The sequence below is a fragment of the Lepidochelys olivacea genome, assembly GCF_965140295.1.
Source record: "Lepidochelys olivacea isolate rLepOli2 genome assembly, chromosome: 2".
Lineage (NCBI taxonomy): Eukaryota > Metazoa > Chordata > Testudines > Cheloniidae > Lepidochelys > Lepidochelys olivacea.
The window spans coordinates 9,541,377-9,561,354 of NC_140412.1; the positions used below are offsets into that span (position 1 = coordinate 9,541,377).

Sequence of the window (19,978 nt, forward strand, 5' to 3'; positions counted from 1 at the left end):
TTAAAAATTCTGGCGACTTTCTTTGAAAGGCTCTACTGCCTCCATGCTTGGGAGCAGGAACCTGAAATTTGGCAAGGGGTGGCCTTTCTGTCTAGGATGTGCCTTTTGCTTCCCTGTAAAAATTCATCCAAGTTTGGCCAAGTTATAAAATATGCTCAGTGAGACTTAAAATGTTAGCAGTTAAATTCCATGAATATGCTGTCCTGCCTGGGCAGGCCCCTGCCCGGGGCTGAGCAGGACTCTTCCTGCAATTACAGCTGTCTGAGGGTCTGAGCATCAGAACTAAGAAAAGAAGATAGTCTCCCCTGTGTTCTCACTGACCCCTCTGCTGGGCCAAAGAAGCCTAGAGGAAGAAGATGCCTGATCTGAATACAGAAAGGACAAGAGGCAGACCTGTAGGGAGAGGTAAACTGGGACTGAGAGTGGAGGGGGTGCCCAAGCCTGGAACTATGAGCCAGAAGGTGGGGAGAAAGGCTGAGGCTATGTGACTAAGGGTGTCTGAATAGCAATGCAAACCAAAGCGTTGTGATGTAATTCCCTGTGTGGATGCAAACTAAAAGGTTCCTAGTTCACGTTAACATATTCCTGTTTGAAGAGGACAATGTTAACACGAATTAGGAAACTGAGTTCACACTCATATGACCCACACAGGAGTTACAGCACAGAACTTTGGTTTGCACTGCTATTCACACTGCAGGGAAGGGCAAACAAGCCCTGAGATTGGATGAGGAGCTGGGGGAGTTTGGGACTAGCTGTGCAAAGAGACTAGGAGAGTGAGCCAAAGGGGAGGTGAGTGAGGGATACTGAGATTGGATTATGACTCCAGGAAGGGAGGCCAGTGGGGGGCCACAGCAGAGAAGAGAGAGAGACAAATTGGAAGAGGAGCTGGGAACTGGGGGGGAGGAGGAGATTGGAAGCCTGAAGAGTGGACACTGGGACTGGCTACATGGGAAGAATAGGACTGGGACAAGGTGCCGGGGTAGGAGAGAGGAATGGGACAATTTGGAGGAAACATGGCAGAAGGGTTCACACTTCAGAGGGAAGGGGCAGAAGAGTCTGGGCCCTCAAACACACCGCCCTGCTCCAGAGACTGGAATGGACCCCAAGATTCCCGAGTCTCACCATGCCTCTGCTGTCAGCCAATAATTGTGAAATCCACTGGCAAAATGTTGCTGCATCGCCCCCTAGTGCTGGTCCATATGACAACCTACTACTACTATCAGTTACTCTATTAGCTCAAGTGGCAAAAATTTAGGTGATGGAGCTAAAGGTCCCAACTCTGCTGATGACCCATGTAGGTGTCAATATGATACCATATGATGGAATCTCCATTTATTTCAGTTTTTTTTTTTTAAAAACAAAAAGCTAGAACATTTATATATAAAGAACTACATTAAAAATGTTAAGGGGATTGCAGGAAAAGAATGGATGGCCTCATGTTTAAGGCAGCTGAATAGTGCACTGGAGTATGGGTTTCTATCCCTGCCTCAGCCACAGAGTTGTGTGTGATGCTAGTCAAGTCAGTTAAACCAAACTTTTCATTGGTGGTCACGGACGGTCTTCTCATTTTCTGCAGGCCTGACTTGAGACACTGGGATCTGATGGGATATTAATTGGTGTCCACGACATTCCACCAGATCATACCATATGTACACATCTGTCTAGAATGTGTAGGGAAAAAAACCTGCATGATCATGGTGGACTCCAATTTGAGTGGCTTACACTGGAGGTCTCACGCCGCCAGTACGAAAATATCCCAGGAATTCCTACATATTATAGGTGACAATTTCCTAACTCAAAGTGTGCCAACACAGAGGAATTCTATATTAAACTTGTCATGGCAGATAAAGAGGAACTAAATATAGAACTAAAAAAAAGTCAATGGTAATGTAGGTATGTGATCATGAGTTGCACATTTATAATGTGCAAACAGAATAAAATCCAGACCATATATATATATATTTATTTATTTTTGGAGCTTTAATAGAACCAATTTCACAAAACTGAAAACAATTATGCGCCAAATCAGCAGAGAGAAAAAATTTAACAATCAGAAAAAAAAAAAGTGAATGATATTGTGGTAAATGGCCAACGCTACAGTGGTGGGTCCCACGCTCTTCCTTAGTGTGGTGGGTCAGGGTGCCACCCACTGCCCCTATTCTTGGGTGTTGTGGGCTCCACTCGTGCCCCAGTGTAGGAGGGAGAGGAGTGAGGAAGGGAAGCAACTCAGGTCCGCCTCCTACTCCGGGTCCCAGCCCCTTCCGCTTTGCAGGCTGCTTACCCTCTTTCTCCTTGGGTAGCGTTTCCCTCAGTCCTCTGTGCCCTTCCCCTGGTACTGTGATCTTCTGGTTAACAGCAGTGCTCCTCCAACTGCAGTCAACTCTCCTTCCCCTCCTCCCCCTCTGACTAAAGTAGGGGAGTTTTATTAGGTCTCTAGCAGGGCCTCAATTGGCTCCAGGTGCTCCAATTAACCTCTAGTAATTAACCTCCCCAGTCCACAGGGAACAAGGCTGTGATCATCCTGTGACTTATATACCTCCCATCTACCACTCTCCTGCCATCTACAACACCAGGGAGAGGATGCTGGCTGAGGGGATTCTTTGTGACTGTGGGTCTCTTTTCAGTCCTCCCTCCATTCATGCATCCAGGTGGAGTTCCTCTGGGCGGTGTCTGCTGGCTCCCTTGACACCTTCGAGGAGCAGCGGGCGCTGTCCAGGGTTCTCAGCTTGGTATCCCATTCGGGTTCCCTTTGTTTGACCCTTTGACCTTCACACCTGCCCCTGTTACATTTTTGGTTGTCCCCCATAATTAGTTGAGTTCCTGAACCTGGGAGAGGGTCCTTTAGCAATGGGCGGGCTTGTGCCCACCTGCTTCCCAGAACCCAATAGGACCACTTTCCTGCTGCTCTCTGGCCCTGCTGTCTCACAATACATGGGAACTGTTTAAGAACACTTTACTAGATACCCAAAAAGCCAGTCCCACAAATGAGGAAGGTGGTCTTACTGGTTTAAAAAAAAAAAAAGACCTGGCTTTGAGTAAAAGTGAAACTCGCTATTAAAAAAGTGTCTCTCTCAGGAGGATGTTAAGTTAGACTTTTCTAAATCTGCAGGTCCAGAGTTTTAAAAGAGCTAGCTGGGAAGCTCGTTAAACCATTAACATTGATTTTAAGGGTCTTGGAACACTGGGGAAATTCCAGAAGACTGGAAAAAAAGCAAATGTTGTGCCAATATTTAAAAAGGTTAAATAGGATGACCTGGGTCATTATAAGCTTGTCAGTCTGACATGCAAGACACTGGAGCAACCAATACAGGACTCAGTTAATATAGAATTAAAGGAGAGTAATATAAATAATGTCAATCAGCCTGGGTTTATGGAAAATAGATCCTGTCAAATTAACTTGATATCTTTTTTTAAAAATTCAGATTACAGTTTTGGATAATACAAATAATAGTGGTGATGTAATATATTTAGATTTCTGTAGGGCATTTTACTTGGTTCTGCATGACAGTTTGATTAAAGAACTAAAACAACATAATTAACTTGGCACACATGAAATGGATTAAAAACTGGTTAACTGATAGGTTTCAAAATGTAATTGTAAATGGGGACTCCTTATTGACTAAGTGTGGTTCTAGTGGGGTCCTGCAGGGATCAATTCTTGGCCCTACACTATTTAACATTTTTGTCAATAACCTGGAACAAAACAAAATCATCACTAATAAAACTTGCAGAGGATACAAAAATTGGGGGAGGGCGAATTAAGCAAGAGGACAGGACACTGATAGAGTGATCTGGTTTGTTTAGTAAACTGAGCGGAAACAAACAACATACATTTTAACATGGCCAAATGTAAATATATACATCTAAGAATGAAGAACGTAGGTCATATTTACAGGAAGGGAAACTATCCTGGGAAGCAGTGACTCTGAAAAAATGTGTGGGAATTAACTGAACACGAGCTCCTAGAGCAATGCTGTGGCCAAAAGGGCTAATGCGATCCTTCGATGCAGAAACAGGGGGATCTCAAGTAGGAGCAGAGAAGTTATTTTACCTCTATTTGACACTGGCATGACTAAAGAATATTTAATAATGGGCTCTTCAATCTAGCAGAGACCGGTATAACATGCTCCAATGACTAGAAGTTGAAACTAGACTAAGTTACTACTCTGAAAAATCAGGTTATAGGTGTCTCAAATTGGGCACCCAAAATTAGTGAAAACTTTTATCCTTAATATCTCTGTCAGTTCACCATCTGTAAAATGGGGATAATAATACCCTCTCATCTCACAGGAATGTCGTGAAAGTAAAATCATTAATATCCATGAAACATTCATATTGTATAGTGATGAGCACCATAGAAAAGCCCAATGAGGAAATTAATAATTCTGTCTTCAGAGCAGGTTTTAAGTAGTGCAGTAAATAAGGTTATACACTGAACAATGAGGATAAAACAAAATACTGAATAGCTCTAATTAAGTGAGCACCACCCTGTGCTTTCAGTCAGGCAGGAAAGCTATAGAAAAAGTATGTGATCATGTAATTAAAGACTATATCATTATGCATATGCAAAACAGGGGTACATTAAGGTTTCACAGGCAACCTTAATTTTGGCATTTGCTAACTTTTGAGTACTTCCAAGCTTAATAATATTCTTTTAACATAGTTTGTGTACAATATTTTATAGACACACAAAACATGCCATAACAGCAGCAACATCAGGTTACTCGCTCCACAAGTTATAGCAGCAAGTGATTTTATGCTTTGCATTTTAAATGAAAGTGGATGAATTTCAAGAATGAACTATATCACGGTACCTGGTGTATAGAGCAAGACGTCTACTGCTTGTGGAAAAGTCTCGCCAACTGAGGGATTAATCTTGTGCTTTAGTGTTTCTGATGTAGTTTTTGGGACCATCATGGGCACTGAAACACAAAGATAGTGTACAATTTGCAAAAAAGTGTAAAAACGTAAACCTCAAATAATATAAAACTCATGAATTTGAGAACAAACTTGTACCATTTATTCAGATTAGGAGATTAAAGTGTGAAAAAAAAATTTAATTTAAAACAATGCCTTGTGAGAAAATACTCTATAAATGACATGAAAGAATGCACTTGGGCCAACAACTTGCAAGTATATCAGATTTCAGCTTCTTAGACACAACCCTTTGAACAAAGAATTTAGAAAAAGTTGAAGCAGATTTAATTATAATGGCAAGTGCACCCTTGAAGCATATATAACTGACCTTCATTTTTCATCTTGTCAAAGTAAGATAGTTTGGAAGCAGCATAAATGGTTTTGGAGGACTGCAGTGCACCAGCTACAGCATCCATCAGGAGGACATTGGTCAGGGCTTGTTGAATATATTGAGGATCCTAAAAATGAAAAACCTGATCTTAGCTCATCTAGTAAATTTTTCTTACACAGTCCCATTCTCTATACTCACTACAGGGATCTCTCAATATTATTAGAGGCATCCCTACACCTATGGCTGCATCTGCTGTCTAAGCCACATCGGTCCTAGCAAACTACTGCCCAGTATCAACCATTCTGTTCCTGAGCAAGCTCATAGAGAAGCTACCCAAAAGGCCAAATTCAAACTCTTAATTGCAGCTGTTATTTTATACCTGGCCCAATCTGGATTCAGGCAAGGACATGGATCTAAAACAGTTTTAGTGGCACTGATGGATGGTGACCTGCTATCAGTGGATAGAGGACAGACATCCATTCTCATCCTTTGGGAGCTCTCCTGCAGCTTTCAACACTGTTGACCGTAAGATACTACTGTCTCACCTGAGAGAGGTTGCAGGTGTCCAAGGCAACGTGCAAAAATGGTTTGAGAATCCTTCCTGGAGGGATGCACCCAAGAGCAGTGACAGGAGAGTGCAATTCCACCACTAGCCACCTCACTTGTGGAGTCCCACAAGGATCAATTCTCTCTCCAGTTCTATTCAACATCTCCATGCAACCACTAGGTGAGCTGGTCAGCTGACATGGACTCAAGTGGCAACAATATGCAGATGACACACAGCTCTACTAATCCTTCACCACATATGATCATAACCACTACCATCATGATAGGCCAGTGCTAGGGCAAGATCATCTCATGGATCAAGAACAGCTGTCTGAAGCTGTACCCAAGCAAGACAGGTACTTTCCTGCTGGTGGACAGAAGAAAACATTTTGAAGAGTTGGCAGCCATCGTACAGTCTCATTTGGTTGAAGGTACATACCTGCAATGGGTCTATTTACGCCATAATTTTGGAGTACTCCTGGATTCCTCACTGAGTCTAAGCTCTCGTACCAGCATCTGAAACTAACATTTTCTACTATCTCCACCTGGTTAAGAAACCCCATCCTGGTGAACAATGACCATACTTCAGTTTTTCACCTCTCAGCTGGAGAGCCACAAGCAAAGCAACATACCTGGTCTTGAAGCCTTCAGAGCTTAGAAAACTAACTGGTACAGAACACTGCAACACATCTCTTCAGCAACACTGACTACCACAAGCTCATCACACCCATCCTCTGCTCCCTACACTGGTATCCCCTAGACTAAGTTCAAGGCACTCAGGGCTTCAGTGGCCTGGGCCAGGATAGCTAAAAGAGCGACTGCAGTTCCAAGACAGAATCCGTGGTCAACAACTTCATTCCTCTGGCACAATGTAATGTTCTACAAACTTGTCTTGAGAGCAGAGCTTTCTCAGGGGCTGGCCAAGATTGTGGAATGAACTCCGACAAACCTTCTCTAACAAACATACGGGGGGCGAGGGGGGGGGGTGTGCATGCACACGCATACATATAGGACAGATGTTCACAGATGTGGCTTTAGGCACTATTGGAAAGTGCTCATATACTACAGTAATGAGTGCAGTGTAAGAACAGATTTTGTCTTGAATAAAATCATCCCAGAAGCACAATTCCAGAGCTGTACAGACACTGATTTCCACTGTTAAAATTAGATAAAAACAACTTTGAAATCCCCAACCTTGCCAGATACACCATTTCCCACTTTTCTGGTGCCATCCCCCACTTAATGGAATACTAAATTGTATTGTAATGTAGATGGTGTCATGTGTAACATACTTTACCTGAGCTGGTAATAGCTAGAGCCAGCAGTGCATTAAAGGATCTTATGAAAGACATTTCCTGCATCTCTCTCCCTTTCAAGAAAGGAAAATCTGCAGCCAGCCCATATCTAGTACAAGAGCCTGACCTGCTAGTGGCAGCCGTTCAACCTACCATGTACAAGAGGTACATGACACCCCATCACATTTTTTTAGGCATGAATTGGACCCGTGTCCAAGACATCTAAGGAAGGAAAATGAATAGGTATGGTAAAACAACATTTATCATTCTCAGCCCCCAGCATGCTAAATGGTGCACAGGACTGTGCCTGTCAGCAGTAAGACAAAGCAAGTAAATAGGCAGAGTAAATACTTGGAAAAAAGTATTTATGAATTTTGGCATGTTAGTATGTGTGGCTCATGTACTACAGTATACAACATCCTTCTGCTGAAGGCAGCATCAGCTGAAGCCACAAAGTGCTATGGTGAATACATACAGTTTAGATCAAGTGACCACTTTTCATGTGTCTTCATAACAGATTCAAGTTCTTTCTGCCCAGAATATGGACATCTTTCTAGAAGAGTGCAATATGAAATTACATTGCACGGCTTTTTAGCTCTCTTTACAGCTACTGTGGAATTGACATTTATTTCCATTCTGGATAAAAACCCTGAACAGATATTCAGAAATAAAGATACAGGACTGTTCTTGAGCTGCCCAGTTTCTTTGGGACTACAAAGAATATTAAATGTGCCATGTAATCATTCTCAGTCCTGCAGGTTCTCTACTTCTCCAACATAGATCAGTGATCTATTTGTTCCTGGATCACTGTCAACGTCTTTGGATTGGATGAATATTCTGTTTGTATAAACGTTCTCCGTGGGGTCTCTGTGGTGCAGGAATCCATGTTAGCCCATCTACTCACAGGATTCAGGACCACATGTCCAGGCATGGTAAAAGTCCTCTTGCCATGTGACCTTTCATCATTATGTGCCAAGCAAAATGAGAAAAATTTTCTATTAAGGCCTCCATTTCAAACTTTCCTGACTTTTTTTTTTTTTTTTTTTTTTTAAAGGGGGTGTGAAGAGAAAGGTCACAAACAAAAAACCAAAAGGCTGACACATGACAAAAACTTACTTTGCACATTTATTTTTACAACCATATTTTAAATGATTTCTTCTTAAATTATAGTACTTCAAGCTGTACTATAGTAACAAACAGAATCATGTTTTATTATATCTTTATTTTATTTTTTTTGCCGTATGAGACCTCCCTATGCTCTTTTATTCACTCTTTGCTGAAAAGTGGAAAATACATTTCCAGGTTTTTATGTGAACTCCAAAGTACACGAGGAACAGGAAAAAATTATAAATTATTACAAATAGCTCAACTAGTAAAGTAATATTTATACCTTGTGATCATCGGCCATCTTCTTCCCAGCCCACATCTCTTTCACCATCAAGTGCCAAAGATCACACTCTGTCTTAAGGTTAGCTTCAAAGACTTCCTTTTTGGACACAGACTTAATCCTCAGCGTGGGTATTCTCAGAAGAAGGAAAGCTACAGTAGTACTTTTAACATCCTGTAAATGCAGAGAAACAAAGAACCCAGTAAAGCACAGTCACAGACAATGTGCAGTATTCATTAAGCATGACAACTTCCAATATTCCTAGCCAAAACTAATTCTCTTGCGTTCACATCCACAAACACCCAGGCAGGGTCTCTGATCAAAGGACAATTTATGTTTAGGTATATTGCTAAACAGGGGGTGATCTAAGACTACTTCTGATTGTATAAAATGTGCTCATTTTACTGTTACCTCCATCCATTCTCATTCCCTATCCTCAATTTGTTTTTTCATACACTTGTATCTTTTCATAAATCCAGACTATAAGATCTTTGGGCAACTGCCTTTTTTCTACAGGTCTGTATAGCACCTACCCTATTCAGCACTGATCCATTAGCAAGACTAACTGGCACTGAGAAATACCTCAAACTTTGGTTGTAGCCATGGATAGAATTAGTGATTTTTTAAAGATATATTCCCTGCCATCATAGTTCTTCCTCTTATAAAACATTCATGAAATGTCTTATCTTGAGAGAGAGAGGCTGTGCTACCAGGATGGAGTCTGGCATATTCTTGCTCACAATCATATAACAGATCGTAACAACTAATTACTTCATGCTCACCTCTATGTTCCTGAAAGTTGTGATCTCAACATAGCCAGGCCTTCCTTCAGTCAAAAGGAACAAGCGCTTCTGGGTCATTGCTATTTTTCCTACTCCAAAATTAGTTTTAACTGAGCAGGATAACTTGTAGACACATTCATTTGTATCTAAATGCTCTAGTACAGTGTGTGGCAGGTTAACCTCTTGAGCCTCTGCTTCTGTGTCCTTCCAGTAGTTGTAGAAATCTTTGAATGTTTCAGGGTCAATTTGTTTCTGGTGTCCTTAAAAGTTTTTAAAAGTTAATTATTTGAAGCCATTATATTTTATTTTAAATTCATATATTTTGAGGATACTAAGGGCTAGATTGTGTCCAAGCCCTGAGCAAGGGTTGGTTTATAAGCTGCAAAAAGTAACCCCAGGAGACATTTCAAAGTGAGAATTCCTCCCCTGCTTTTTCTTTGTCCCTGTGGGGGAAGGAGTACTTTGCTGCTAGCTTATACCATGGGCCTCCATCCATCCATCCGGTTCTCTCACCACCCGCTCCAGGGAGGAAGTAAACAGCTGCACAGCCTCTCTTACATCCACAAACCCAAGCAGCTCACAAAGGAATTCTTACTCCTCTGCTAAATGGGATACTCTTTATTAGGATTTTCTAGCTCTTTATTCTCGATTATTAAATCGTATTTACTCGATAGTGGATAAGAATAGAATTGATTATAACAATAATTAGTTTGCAGATCAAAAGCTTATAAACCATATACATCCCAAGAATTATAAAACTGGCTGCTTTTGAACTCCAGATATTCCAACTCAAACAGATAAATTATAAATTGTATGCCACCTATTGTTTTAAAATGTAGAAATTCTTGCTATTTTGGTCAATGTTTAATATACAGTGACCATATTATGACAACTGTTCCAGTTATTATGCACAGCAAATTGCAAATGGTGTGGCCTTTATTACCCTAGAGAACCAGAACACAAAATTCATGTTTCAGAATTAGAAGGTAAAGAAATTATCCTGGAAACATCATCTGGAACTTTTCTTTTACAATCTATGATACTTATTCAAGCTCTAATGGTAGCTTCAGGAAAAATTTAGCCCTTGCTATTCAAATTCCAGACCTTTATTGAACAGATTGCTAGTTTGCTATACTGTTTAGTAGTTTTAACATACGGACATTATCTGCTAGGGATTAGGATAGGACTATATTTTATCTATAATCTAAATCAAGATAGAGCTGGCATATCACTGGACAATTAAATGCTAATACAAAAGAAAAAAAAAAAAAGACTGAAATCTGCACCCACTAACTATGACAAACAGGCTTGTAGACACCACAGCAGACACCATTTAGCACCTGGTGTAGGAGTCAAACGTACTGCACTAAATAAGATTTCCTGCAATTGCCCCAATTAAAAATTGCCAAGAAGGTGAAGTTTCAGTTTCTGCAGAACTGTTAAATTTCACAACCAAAATGATGAGAATATAGCACGAAGGCCCCAATTCAGTGAGATACCTAAGCACATACTTAACTTTAAGCACAAGAATAACACCATTTATTACTCTGGGGAGTTTGGGTCTACATGCATAACTGAGTTATCAGTGTTCCCATAAAATGTAATGGAAATTACAGACTGTGGTAACAATGCTTGTGTGTTTACAAAAATTACAAGAACATTTTACTGTGAATTTTAAAGTTCTATGCTACATGGACACACATACAGATTCAGTACACACACACAAGCTTCTTGTGCTGAGAAACATCTGAAAATATTTTCCTGAAGGCCAGAGAAAAAAAAAAAGACTCTAGACAGCAACTTACATCACTTATCAATAAAAGTATAAAAAATATTTACATAACAAAATAGATGTTCATTAACACAACATTTTCTGCTTACCTACTGTTAAGGCATCAAATAGCCGATGTATTGTGTCTATATCTTTGATAATCCCAGATTCTTGGATTCGCTTCACAAAATCGTCCAACTGCATGTGTGTTTTTGGTAATTTAAAATTTTTCACATGGTCATCTACTTTTATGACTTCTCTTTGTTTTTCCATCACTTGACTAATCAACCTCTTCAGCTCGGGTTTGCGGTCTGCTAGGGAACGTTCAAAAGGAGGCATATTTTCCACCACCTTCCTCACAAGATCAGTAGGGAAAATTCTTATGTCCGTTTTATATAGATTTTGAAAGTCTGAAAGCGCATCCAGTAGTTTTCCTTGCATCAAACCAATAAGTCCACGAAGGTAGTAATATCTTGCCAGCAGTGCTGAGTTATCATGTTGTAAAATATTTATAGCTCTGGTGAGATGATTGATAAAATCTGTATAGTAGGTGTGAACACACTGACTCATCAGAGGAAAGTGAATTTCTGGGATCTTGAACGTACTAATTGATTTAGATGACAATTTTACAGCTAAAAAAGAGAAATAAAGTGCTAGATATAAAAGTGAAGAATGAAAGCCTACAAGTATCTTCACACAAGGAATTTTGTGACCTGCGCCTTCAGTAATACAGTATTATGCTTGTGAGAAAAATAAAATTGTTCGCCACACACTCCTGGATACCAGCAGGCCCTGATTAGGTAGTCCATCCCTACTCAGCAACACACTTGAGCACATGCTTTACTTCTGGTACATGTTTCAATCCCATTGACTTTGCTGAACAGAGATGAGCTTAAGCGTATTTCTGAACTGAGCCTTAGGTGGGAAAGGATAAGTCGGTCCAGTAACTGGTCCGGGAAGCAGCCCCACAATGACAACACTAGAGTAGGTGTTCCTTGTGGTGGTTGCAGGATAGCACAATTCTGAGCACAGTGCAGCCAAACTTTCAGGATAATGCAAGTCACTACTTCATGTAACGTTTGGTTACCACCTCCTGACTTCTGCTGTGTTTACGTGGTCAGTGTGATGCTGTATAGAAAAGAAGGTGACCATCTACACTAATATGGTCCTGTTGCAAAACTGTGATAAATCTTGTACTAAGTACAAGACACTGTGTGTGTGGGGTTATGAAATGTGTGTGTTTGTATCTTAAACATGTTGTGGGTCTGAGACACACCCACAGGTTAGCTCTTTAGAAATAACAAAGGAGTTGCAAACTAAGGCATCTGCGGTGCGGAGCCCCCTGGCTGCCCCTATGCATAGGAGCCAGAGGAGTGACATGCTGCTGGTTCCAGGAGCCATGCGGAGTGGGGCAAGTTGGAGCACCAGAGCAGGGCAAGTGCCAGATCCTGCTCCCCGGTGTGAGGCTTGAGCACTGGATGTGGCCCCCGGGCCGTAGTTTGCCCACTCCTGCTCTACGGTGACTGTCTATGGCTCTATGGTAAAACTAGTATAGTGCTCCAGGAATCCACATTCGTTGCTGGCTTGGTGAAATCTAAATTATAGAATATACCACCAGTTTGGGTGTGTTTGCCCTGTTTTCTGACAGTCTGACCAGAGATTGGCTCACTCAACTGTGAGCCACACCAGGCACCATGACAGTGAGCACCCAAGTACCTGGTCCATGATATCACAAGGTACTGTACTTGTTAGACACATTTTTCCTTACCACGCTCTGTCTCTGATCTTCGGAGTGATGAAGTCCTAGCAGGACTATCATGAGACCTAATATCTTGTAAATTAGGCATACTTATTACCATACGTTTACTGATCATATACTGAGGGTTAAATCTTTTAGAAGCCATTTTCTCCACAGTCAGTCTTCGTGGGCTATCAAGCATTGAATTTAATCTGAAGAAAAAACAATTTTTAATTACATTTTACACATATTAAACTATGCATCTGCATAAATGAAGATAAATAGTAATTTTTTATTATTACTCTTTTTTGTCTTACAGTAACACCTACCAACTCACAGCACTCTATGGCCAATTTACCGCAGGACATTTTTGTCACATCCTTTGCAGTAAATTTCATAAAGATGGCTCATCAATTACCTAGAAAGACAAGGTTACTCACCTTGTGCAGTAACTGATGTTCTTTGAGATGGTTGTCCCTGTGGGTGCTCCACTTTAGGTATCTTGGCACCCTGCGCTTAAAATTGGAGATCTGTAGTAGCAGTGCCCGGTTGGGTCACACACCCGCTGTACCAGTCTCACACCACTCCGAGCGGTTACATAGCAGTGCACAGCCAACCGCCCCCAGTTCCTTCTCTACCCCAGAGAATCGGCAAGAAACTCCAAAGTAGAGGGGAGGAGGAGGGTAGTGGAGGGACAACCATCTCAAAAACCCTCAGTTACTCACACACATTCTTGTCAACTGCTAGAAATGGCCCATCTTGATTATCACTACAAAAGGTTCTCTCTCTCTCCTGCTGGTAATAGCTCACCTTAACTGATCACTCTCGTTATAGTGTGTATGATAACACCCATTGGTTTCATGTTCTCTGTGTGTGTATATATCTATCTTCCTACTGTATTTTCCACTGCATGCATCAGATGACGTGGGTTTTAGTCCATGAAAGCTTATGCTCAAATAAATTTGTTAGTCTCTAAAGTGCCACAAGTCCTCCTGTTCTTTTTGCGGATGCAGACTAACACGGCTGCTACTCTGAAACCTGCACAAGGCAAGTAACCCTCTCCTTCAAGGAGTGTTCCCATGGGTGCTCCACTTTAGGTGACTATTGAGCAGTTCTCAGTGGAGGGGAAGGGCTTCGGAGTTGGTTTATTGATGGTGGATAACACCGTAAGTCCCAACTGAGCATCTGCTGCTGATTGTTGTTCTAACACATAATGTTTAGTGGAAGTATGGACTGATGTCCAGGTACCTGCTTTGCAAAAGCCAATGATAGGTACATTATTTAGAAAGGCCACAGATGCTGCTAACGCTCTGGTGGAGTGTGCGCGGACTCCTGGTGGGGGTTACAGATTTTTGTTTTGGTAGCACAAATGGATACATCCAGATATCCATTTGGATAATCTCTGTTTTGAGATGGTTTGGCCCCTCAAGCGTTCTGTTATGAAAACAGATTGTTCTATGTAGAAAGCTAATGCTCTGCGAACATCTAGCATGTGGAGTGAGGTTTCCCTCCCGTCAGCATGTGGCTTTGGGAAAAATACATGTAAGTAAATGGGCTGATTTAAATGAAAAGGGGAGGTGACCTGGGGTATGGATTTAGGGTGCAGTTGTAGGATTACTTTATCCTTAAAGAATGTTGTATAAGATGGATGCGCCATTAGGTGCGCCTAATTGCTATCACATCTGCAAGATGGGCGGGAGACTGAGGAAAGCCACCTTCATAGATAAGTGCAACAAGGAGCAAGTTGCAAGGTGCTCAAAAGGTTTTCCTGTGAGACTGCACAGAACAAAGTTGAAGTCCCACATGGGTGTAGGGTTTCTTAGTGTGGGATAAGCGTTTTCTGTGCCTTTAAGGAAGCGTTTAATCATCAAGTGAGCAAATATAGTGACTCCGTCCACTTTGTCATGGAAGGAGATGATGGCAGCCACATGTACCTCTGATGGAGCTTATGGATAGCCCTGATTTTTTAAGGGCCAGTGTATAGTCGAGAATTCTCGATAGTGGGGCCGACAGTGGACAGATCCGTTTGTCCTGGCACCAAGTGCAGAATTGTTTCCACTTATGGATATAGGTCTTTCCTGTGCTTAGTCTCCGACTGCTCAGTAGTATATCTTTCACTTGCTCAGAACAGTCTTGATCGACGCTCCCCGCCACCCGCCCCCATCAGCCATGGAATAACCAGGTCTTGAAGTGGAGTACTGTGACAGACACATCCTGAATCTTGTGATAGGAGGTGAGGCAGTAAGGGAAGGATATGAGGTGGTTTCACTGCCATCTGACACAGGTATGGGAACCATGTCTGTCTGGGCCATGTGGGTACAATGAGAATGATCCTGGATTTGTCCTGCCTGATCTTGTGAATGACTGCTTCGGAGTGGAGTCAGGGGAAAGCATACATCAGTGGCACTTCCCAGTTTAGGAGGATAGTGTCGCTTAGGGAGTGATGTCCCAATCTGGCCCGGGAGCAATATTGTGGGCACTTGGCATTTTGAGCTGTTGCAAATAGATCTATGGTGGGGAACCCCCATAGTTTCAATATGGCTTTGAAAATTCAGGATCCATCTCCCACTCATGGGTTTGTGAAAAATCCCTGCTTAGTTGATCTGCTGTTGTATTCTGACAGCCCGGCACATAAGATGATGATCTCTATGTTGTTCACGATGCACCAATTCCAAAGGCGTATTGCCTCCGTACATAGGGAGTATGATCGTGCTCCCCCTTGGCAATTTATATAGAACATGCATGCTGTATTTTCTGTAAGGATCTTGATGGTATTGTTCTTGATTAAAAGGGAGAAAGTGCTCACATGCATTTCGGACTGCCCTTAGCTCCAACAAGTTTATGTGAAGGCTGGATTCCGCGGCGTTAGACTGTATTGTCACGTAGACATGCCCCCCAACCAAATGGGGAAGTGTCTGTCGTGATGGTCATGGTTGGAGCCTTTTGTTGGAAAGGGACTCCTGAGCAGACATTTTGTGTTTGCGTCCACCATGTTAGCAAGTCTTTTACCCTGCATGGCACTGTGAGGCGTGTTGAGAGAGTATCTGTGCAGTATATACACTGTTCGAAGCCATGCCTGTAAGCACCTCATGTGGAGCCTGGCATATTTTAGAACAAAGATTGTCGTAGACATGTGCACCAAGAGCTGTAAGCATGTTCTGGCAGATGTTTGCAGGCTGTTCATCACCACTGAAATTAGGTTGACAAGAGTGAAGCATCGTTGTCAGGGTAACGTTGCTGAGAGACAATAGAGGTAGGCCCCTATGAATTTCAACTTTTGGACAGGAACTAATGTGGACCTTTGTACATTTATTTACAACCCTAAGTCCATGAACAGGGTTATCATGGTCTGCGTGGCGTTTATTGCTCCTTACTGCATTGTTGCCCTTATCAGGCAGTCGTCTAAGTATGGAAATATCATCACTCCTTGTCTGCGGAGGTGAACTGCAACAACAGCAAGAACCTTGGAAAAGTCTCTTAGGGCAGTGGATAGGCCGAAGGGTAGTACTCGGTATTGGAAATGCTGATTCCTTAGGGTGAATTTCAGGAATCTTCTGTGTGACGGATGAATGGCAATATGAAAATAGCATCCTGGAGGTTGAGGGCCAAGAACCAAATCTCCTCTCTCTAATGCCTGAATTATTATGGTTAATCTCACCATTTTGAAACGTCATGTTCTCATGGATTTGTTGAGTTTTTGTAAATCCAAAATGGGTCTCCACCCGCCACGCTCTCTTTCTGAGTTAGAAAGTGATGGAAATAAAAACCTCTCCCCCTGTGTTGGGATAGTACGGGTTCCAAGGCACCTAATTGTACAAGGGGGCTTCTTTCCTGTTATAACAGGTGCTCATGAGACGGGTCCCTGAAGAGGGACGGGGAAAGGGAAGGGGGTTGGGTAGGTGAGATAGAAATAAAGGGGATGGAGTAGCCCTTCTGGATAATCTCTAGAACCCGTTTGTCTGTCATGATGGTGTTCCAGACTGGATAGTAGAGTGACAGTCTCCAAATGGGTGGGGGACCATATCTGGTTCCGGGACCAGAGAGAGTGTGAATGTCTTGTGCCCTTGACCACACCTTTAAAAATGATTGTCTGGAGGTGGATGGTTGAGATGTTGAAGACTGACCTTGGTTCTGCCGATGACTGTTCCGTTTTTGTTTACTCTGTTGGTTGTACTGTCTTTGTGGCTGGAAGTATGGTGTAGACCAGAATCTCTAGTTATAAAACCTGCTCTGTTTCTTTTTATTTGCAGGTACATATATGCCCAGGGTTTTTAAGCTCACCCTTGAGTCCTTTAAGGTGTGTAGAGACACATCGGTTTGGTCTGCAAATAATTTTAACCCTTCAAAGCATAAGTCCTCAACAGTTGCTTGAATCTACCTTGGGAACCTGGAAAGGTGGAGCCAGGATGCACGGCGCATGATCATGGATGTAGCGATGGACCATGCTGCCATGTCTGCAGAGTCAAGAGAGGCCCGTAGGGCCGTCCTGATGATGAGACACCCTTCAGAAACTTTTGCCTTATATTGCTTTTTTTTTTGTCATCAGGGAAACTTTCAACAAATTCTGACATTTTCACAAACGGATTGTGTGCGTATTTTGCCAGTAGGGCCACATAATTGGCTATGTGGAACTGGAGTGTGGTGAAGGAGTAGGCTTTCCATCCAAAGAAGACTAGCCTTCTCCAGTCCTTTTCATATGGGGTCATTCTGGACTGGTGTTCTCCCCTTTGGTTGATTGCATCCACCACAACAGAGTTTGGTGTGGGGTGGATGAATGAAAATACAGCTCCTTTTGCTGGCACATAATACTTTTTGTAAGACCTCTTACATGAGAGAGGGACTGTACTGGGTGTCTGCAAGATTATTTTTGCAGGCTCCATGACAGCATCATTAATTGGCAGGCCTATCTTTGCCACTGGGGATGCCTGGAGTATGTCTGTGAGCTTGTGTTGATCTCTGGTAGTTGTGCTAGCAAAATGTCCAGGGATTCAGCTACCCTTCTGAAGAGCTCATAGAAAGATTTGAAATCATCCTCCAGTGTGTGTGTGTGGGGGGGGGGGTTTAGGGGAGGTGGCATTGTCATTTCATCCGGTGACAAAGATGAGATGTGAGTGGGCTGTAGAGTGTCACCTTCAGCTTTGTTCTCAGGCTCCTGAATCTCTTCCTCTTGTGTCTCTGAGGGTGCTGGGACTGTTGGTGAAGGGGACAGTGTTGCTCTGGACCTAAGCAGGTTAGGGGGCCTGAGATTTTGGGCCCTACACATCGCCCACGGATCCCAGTATGGCCAGCTGGGTGGGAATGGTATAGGGGGCGGTGCCCATGGTTGACCATACCAGCCCCGCATGTCTGTAGATGTTTGGTGATGAGAAGATCCAGGGTTAGGCAAGGAGTGTATATTACTGCCTTATCCTCTTCTTCCTCATCACTGGAGATAGGAGGGGCTGATCCACAGGGAATGGTTACCAAGCTTGGTCCCAGTCTAGATGGGGTACTGTTGGTACTAAGTAGAGGAGATTCAGGCGTTGAGGCTTCTATCAGGTCCACATGCCTCATGAATTGCTGCGGGACCATGAAGCTCGGTGCCGGGAAGGCATCGTGCACTGACCACTAATTAGAGTTTTAGCTGTTGGTGCCGATGACTTAGAGCTGTTCTACATAGGTACAGCAGGTGGTGCCATTGTACTGCTCGGTGCCGAGGTTTTCTTCAGCTCAGTAGGTGCTGAGCTGGGAGGTTTGACTTTGTTACTTGCACCTGCATTAGAGCTTGCCCACATAAGGTCTTTAGCTTCTCGGTAAGTCTCAGTATCAGATGTTCCCGGTGCCTCGCAGTCAGATGCAGTCTGTGCCATTGCTACCGGGGCAGATTTTTCATTTGGAGATCACTTTCTTTCAGGTGATTCTCAGTGTGGGGATGTGTGGGGCCATTTTTTGGTAGCCTTTCTAGGAGCAGGCTCCTTAGCAGCTGTTATTGAAGCAGATCCCGTCAGACACTGCCGCTGTCAACCGTTGGCCAGGAGGCGTCCTGGACTGAGGGATTTCTCCATCATAAGGAGCTTCAATTGGAGATCCCTGGCCTTCCTTGTCCTCCTGTCAGTTTTCAACAGTGTGGACATTTTTGGGTAATGTGTGTCTTGCCAAAGCAGTTGACATACTGTGCGTAGCCATCAGATCCTGGTATGGAGAGTCTGCAAGTTGGACAGCGTTTAAAGCCTGGTGAGCTAGGCATGCCTGAAAGGGAAAGTCCTTTGGAGAAAGAACAGGGATAAACCCTGCTTTTCTTTCTTTTCTTTTTTTCAAGGCAAGAGCTGAGTACTTGCTGGGGAGGCAGTGATAAAAGAGGGAAGGGAAAATAAATATATATATTTTTTAAGAAAAATACAGTAAAACATAAAATATAAAGGGCAAGGGGATAGGATAGCTAACACTATTGGGAACAGCTATGAACTATTAAACTTTTATCTAAAGTAAGAGAGGGTGCTACTGTCACTCTAACTCAAGCCAAAGGTGGTAGAGAAGGAACTGGGGGGACGGTTGGCTGCGCACCACTATGGAACCACTCAGAGTGGCACGAGATAGCTACTGCACATGCGCAGCCCAAGCAGGCACTGCTATTACAAATCTCCAGTTAAAAGCGCAGGGCGCCAACACACCTAAAGTGGAGCACCCACAGACACACTCCTTGAAGAACTTACTTATATATATAGGACATGATCCTACATCACTGACATTGTAAGACATTTTTCCATTGATTTCAGTGGAAGGAAAATCAAGTCTGTGATAAATTGTAGTGAGAAAAGTTTACCTATCTTCTTCAGACTGAGTGCTCAACTCAAGTTGGGCAAAAGCATCCATCCTTCTGTTCAGACGAGCTTTAAGAAACGAGTGAAATATATGGGTCTCTAACACCTGCAATACACAACAGCAAACTGATATTAATTGTTGATCATATACAAGTATACGTTTATTACTAGCCTTCATCCATTTTATCGGCCTAAAATTAAAGGCAAGAGCCCATAGGAATGCAATGTTAACGTTGCACAAATTTAAAAAAAAGATCACAAAAGTCAAGAAAAGTAAAAACTTAAAAATTCCAGCAGCAACATCAGGTCAACCTCTTTACACACCCTGTATAATTTTATGGTATACATTTTAATGATAGACAGCAATATATTAAACTTCAAATTTAACAAGAAAAAAAAACCTAAATTTTA

The 19,978-nt window shown here is 42.5% G+C and overlaps 1 protein-coding gene across 8 annotated transcripts in view; it reads right to left on the bottom strand.

Moving 5' to 3' along the window:
* DENND3 (DENN domain containing 3) overlaps nucleotides 1-19,978 on the bottom strand; it is a 218,223-nt gene that overhangs the window by 16,112 nt on the left and 182,133 nt on the right. For all 8 annotated transcript variants that reach the window (XM_084619966.1, XM_084619967.1, XM_084619968.1 and 5 more), the window contains 7 exons: nucleotides 19,570-19,673; nucleotides 12,798-12,979; nucleotides 11,140-11,661; nucleotides 9,259-9,518; nucleotides 8,480-8,650; nucleotides 5,246-5,375; nucleotides 4,815-4,922 (listed from right to left, as the gene is read on the bottom strand). In XM_084619966.1, the coding sequence (XP_084476092.1) occupies nucleotides 4,815-4,922; nucleotides 5,246-5,375; nucleotides 8,480-8,650; nucleotides 9,259-9,518; nucleotides 11,140-11,661; nucleotides 12,798-12,979; nucleotides 19,570-19,673 (1,477 nt within the window). The remainder of the gene's footprint in view (nucleotides 1-4,814; nucleotides 4,923-5,245; nucleotides 5,376-8,479; nucleotides 8,651-9,258; nucleotides 9,519-11,139; nucleotides 11,662-12,797; nucleotides 12,980-19,569; nucleotides 19,674-19,978) is intronic.